Below are 5431 nucleotides of genomic sequence, written 5' to 3'. Positions count from 1 at the left end.
TATATATTTTCTGAAACCAGCCAAGTCTATTTTCAATGTTTTAATTTGCAGTATTGGTACTAGATTTCATAAGACAAAAGCACATCTTCTAAAAACAGTTAAAAATTGGAAAATGGTTTGAGGATGCAATAACTCATATATACATTTCCTTTTAAAAACTAATATAAAAATTATTTAATGGTTTATTATTGATCTATTAGCATATATTAAAACTAACATCTATTAAAAGTAATGATGGAATTAAGTGAATATAGTATGCTGAAAACTGCTATTCAAATAATAAAGCTAATTATAACAGGTAAATTAAAATACTGTTTTATAACACTTTTTCAATTATTTAAGCAAACTAATTGAGGAAAATAAAGAAATCAATATTAACACATGTAGTACTTACTATGATGTAGGGGTTTTCCATTGTAAAACCATTCAACTTTCATATTTGGATCACCCACAGGAGCAAGTTGGCATTCAAATTTTGTTGCTTCCATTTCAACTAACTCAGTTTGGTCCTGGATTTGAGTAACAAACCTAAAAAAAAAAGGTGAATATCAATTATAATACACATGAGACCAAACTACATAAGAAATTGTAAATAAAAAAATTTACATTTTTACTTAAACATCATAATTACCTGGGGGGCTGTTTTCTTTCAGGTTCATAAAGATCATCCTCAGTCAGATGAACTTCAGAAGTATATTTTTTAATGGTTGCCTCCATCTGCATGAGTTGCTCTGATTTTTTCATTCCCTTTGGTACTTGATTTTGTAAGATGATACTTGGTACCTCTAAAATTCAAAAAAGATCTTCATTAATATAATACAATAATAAATAATAAAAAAAAATCATTTACTGTAATTCAAACAGCTTTTAAAGCATATCAAATGATTTTCTAACATAAGTAGACATTGTGGAAATAGGATGTGATGATGAACTATAAGTGATTAAAAAATATGATTTTTTGATCTAAGATCAGGTTCAATATAGAATTATAATAAATTATCTTTTATTAATAATGTTTGAACTAATGTTTTACTTTCGAAGTGTAAGTCATAATTTGCCTTAGATCAACTAATTATAATATCTTTAAATTTGTCAGAGAAAAAAAATTAAAAACAATAATATGTGTGAAATAAATTAAGTAATAAACTTTTAATAAAGAAAAGAAAGAACTCTTACTCTTGCAAGATATAGTTGCTTTGGTGAAATCCTCTCCATATGCATTAACAGCCCGACAGACATACTCTCCTGAATCCTCTGGATAAACATAAAGTATATCGAGAGACACAAATCCCATATCAAAGAGGGTTCTGTACCTGTGACCAGATGGCAATAATTTTCCATTCCTATACCATTCGATCCTCATAGTGGAGTCTGACTTGGGCTCTACACGGCACTCAAAGCGTACTGGTTCATTTTCTCCAACTGTTGCTGAACTTATCTGATATTTGAATAAAAAAATCAGAATTTAATCATCTCACAAACATATAAATTAACTTAGTACTACGAAATTTCCACCTTACCTGAGTGATAAATTTAGGAGGTTCTTTTGGTGTTGGGGACTCAGGTCCTGGTTCAGTTACATGTCCTTTTTCAAGTTCTTTAAGTTTTTCTCCTGTCATTCCATGCGGTAGTTGTGATTCCAAAATTACATCATGCTTAGCTGTAAAATTTGTTTTTGTTTTTTTTTTAAACTGTACTTATTCTTTTTATTATCTTATTTTATACATGTTACAATTGCTTAAATACTTACAGAATGTTATGTTAAAGACAAACATATTTCATATTAAATAAAAATTATTATAATGAGAAAAAATAAAATAAAAAAACTGATTTGTTTATAGGCAGAATGAAATAAAAAATATAATTTAATTAGAACTAAGGTTCATAGTGGAATATCATTGATTGATCATGGATAATATATAAAAGGAAGATGGACCAGATGCGGTCAGAATAACTCAAATAGAGAAATAAACTATTTATAAAAACTACCTGATTTATGGTTATTATTGAGTAATTCTTGGGTAACAAAAAAATCAGGTAATTTCGGGAAAAAAGGTAAGCTACTGTAACATTGGGGAGTTTGTTGATTCAAGTTAACGTTATTGTACCAATTAATTAATCATCATGTCATTTCATCAAAACAAAGATAAATATCTGATGACCTAAAATCAGGCTGGCTCTCAATGAATCTAAAAGAATCAATTCATCCCTCTAAGTGCCTCTCCAAGGAGATTGAAATAAGTTCTTTGCTCAAGATCTGTACACTTCTATTTACCCACCTATTGCCTTGAGGTCTTGACCTAAACATTAGAAGTGGATCCAGGGGGCAAAGGCCAAGAACCATCCCTTAAGGGGATTCCATGTCTAAGAAAAATTTAATAAATTATTAATTAATTAACAGTTTTAGGGGCTTCTTCTTAGGTATTAGGATTGCTCCTATAGTCACTTTTGACTTTCATAAACTGACATGAGCATACTCAGTAAAAGATCATTCTATTCAAAAGTGATTAGATCAAGACTATTTTGTACCTCTCAAACCTTCCAGCGGCCCCATCCTAACAAAGGGGGACCCCACAACACCATATCGCTCGGAGACCTGCAAGGTAAAGACCTGCTATTGCTACACATGCTACAATACATTGAGTTTATGTAATCATATGCTTTACATAGAATATCTACTTCAGTCCAAATATTTAAAAAATATATCACAAATAAATCATTGTCCAACTGGTTGACAAGAGTTGGTGATAATTGTCCAATGTGAACTTACCTTTATTTATTTGGAATTAGTTTAAGCATTGGTAGGTATTTCTCAGAGATAACGGTTATTTCCAAGTTAATGGCCAGGTAATTATTGTTGGGGTTATCAGCAGAACTGATTTATGATGATAAAACAATAAATAATGAAAAATAGTGACTCTTAATGAATGAAAATGAAGATAAAATAGCCAATAATAAAGAAGAATAAGGTGAAATGTCAAATAATGAAAATTTATATGACTAAAAGACAACAACTAATAAAAAAGAATACAAAGACAAGATAACAAATAATGATGAAGAAATAAATGCAATAAAAAAAATATTCAGGCAATAGGGAAATGATGAATTAGAAAATAATATTCCAACCAACAGGGAAATAATGAGACTATAAGCAAGGGGTGGATTTTTTTTCTAAGGTATTAGCCCTTTTGTTTTTAACATAATTTTGGATGCTATTCAGTTAGTCAAAGAAACTTGGCTATATATTCATCATGTGTGTCAAAAAGGTACAGTCCAAATTTAGTAACAGTGAAACTTTGAAGTAAAGCTGGATTTAAATAATTATTTTGATAGTTTATGATGTAATGATAGTTGACTGTGAATATTATATGAGAAGATTGGGGGGAGTGGCGGTCAGTGAACAACAGAAATAAGTAAAAACATACTTGTGCTAAAAAAAAACAAAAAAAAAACAAAAAAAAAAAAAAAAAAAAAAAAAAAAAAAAAAACACTGACTTCAACAATACATTTTATTTTTAACAAATAAAAATTGTAAGAATATCCTAACAGGATCTATACGTTAATAATAGAATGACCAAAAAAATTAAAATTAAAAAAAAAACTATTATCCACACCTTTACAGATAAGAGCTGCTCTTGTAGTGGCAGTTCCCCATCGGTTAGTTGCTCTGCAAAGATATTCACCAGAATCTCTAGCATATATGTAATCCATATCTAGGACAATGTAGCCAAAGTCATTTATCATATGGACCCTTGATCCAGTAGCAAATGGCCGACCATTGAAGAACCAATCAATTCTCATTGTTGGGTCACCAACAGGCTCTACTCTGCATTCAAAATGAGCCTTACCTCCTTCAGTTATTTCAATATCCTAAAAAGTAATACTTCTTTATTAAAAAAAACAATTAAATATGTAACCCATGAAGGGTTAGAGTTACAGTACTTTGTAAGGAAGTACTGCTACTAGACTAATGGTTATGCAAGGAGGTGATTTGGTTAGAATCATGCTCGACTGCTAGACTTTTACCCAATTAAGGGTACCAACTAAATGAGGCTGGATGGACCCCAGAGAGCTTCCTAAGCCACAGGGCTTACTCACGGCTACAGTGAAACAGAAAATAATTATCTGGCACAACAGTATTTGAACCTGGGTCCTTGGAGATAGTAGCGCAGTGCCTTACCACACAGCTACCCACTCCCACAAACATTTCTTTATAACGGAAATAAATCCTTAAAAGATAAATTATATGTATAATTTATAAAGATGTTATATAAGTAATGAATATAAATTATACAAACCTCAATTTCAACAATAAACTTTGGAGGATTTGGTCTTTCTTCCTGTTCTAACAATTCTTCTTTTTTATGAAGCTCCTCTTCTAGCTTCTGGATGCTTTCAGTTCCCGAACTAAATGTGTTAGGGAGCTGGGGTTCCATGATAATACTTTGTCTACCCCTAACATCGAGTTTACATGACACTATTGCTTCACCATGCTTGTTTGTTGCCTAAAAAGAAATAATAGTAGGTTACCTTTAAAAAAAAAGTTTGAATTTTTATCTCAAACTCAAATATGAGTTTTACAAAATAATCATAATTTTGATTTTGATAAAGTAGAAATTTCTAATAGAACAACAGATAATACAAGCAGAAAACATATAAAATCAACATTCATAACTAAAAATATTAAAAATGTAGTAAATTTCACATCAGACATAAAAGGAATAGGACAACACTAGGTTGACAGAATTAAAAAAAATGAATATATAACAATAATCAATGTAGCCAAAAAAAAGGGGGGAGGAATTATACTCAACCTTCTCAAATAAATAAAAGTTAAACTGTCTAATCACAGTGACAAATATATGGACATATAGAAAAGATAAAATTAGAGAAGGAAATGATAAATTTAAAAATTACGTTTTGTTAAATACTATGGTGTAACTTTGGTTTCAGGAAGAATGAATGCCATTTTTTAAAATCAAGACAAACACCCAAAAGGGATGATACAAGTGAAAAAAGAATCTTGAATTTTATTTATATATGAATTTCTCTCAAGATAATAAAAATCAGTTGAACAATAGTATAAGAATTTTTAAATATTAATATTATACTCAATTATTAAAATATGTTATTTCCAGAGAACATACATTTTATCAATAGAAATACAGTAAACTTTCTCTAATCCAATACATGCCACTCTAATACCTCCAGTATTCCAACGTACATGTTGAAAAATATTCGGAGGCTTAGGAGAGAGGACTCTTCTTTGATAAAATTTTAATGCATCAATATATTCAAGATAACGCAATAAGAGCTGTATTTAAAACAAAAACAAAAAATATATAATGAATGATTATTTTAAACTTTAAATTTCCTCATTGAGGATTCAATTCCTGATCCCATAGTTGATGGACTATGAAGAGTCTACTAT

At 29.7% G+C, this 5431-nt stretch overlaps 1 protein-coding gene across 1 annotated transcript in view; it reads right to left on the bottom strand.

Moving 5' to 3' along the window:
- The window catches only part of LOC106678791 (titin), a gene marked incomplete in the record, with an annotated part of 234754 nt that overhangs the window by 136429 nt on the left and 92894 nt on the right, over positions 1-5431 (bottom strand). The window contains 6 exon segments of the mRNA XM_067049221.1: positions 395-528; positions 632-785; positions 1177-1438; positions 1521-1660; positions 3615-3870; positions 4299-4505. Coding sequence (XP_066905322.1) covers positions 395-528; positions 632-785; positions 1177-1438; positions 1521-1660; positions 3615-3870; positions 4299-4505 — 1153 coding nt within the window.

The sequence above is a fragment of the Halyomorpha halys genome, unplaced genomic scaffold, assembly GCF_000696795.3.
Source record: "Halyomorpha halys isolate HHAL.00 unplaced genomic scaffold, Hhal_1.1 Scaffold161.1, whole genome shotgun sequence".
NCBI classification, from domain to species: Eukaryota; Metazoa; Arthropoda; class Insecta; order Hemiptera; family Pentatomidae; genus Halyomorpha; species Halyomorpha halys.
This window is presented reverse-complemented; position numbering and strand designations above follow the sequence as displayed.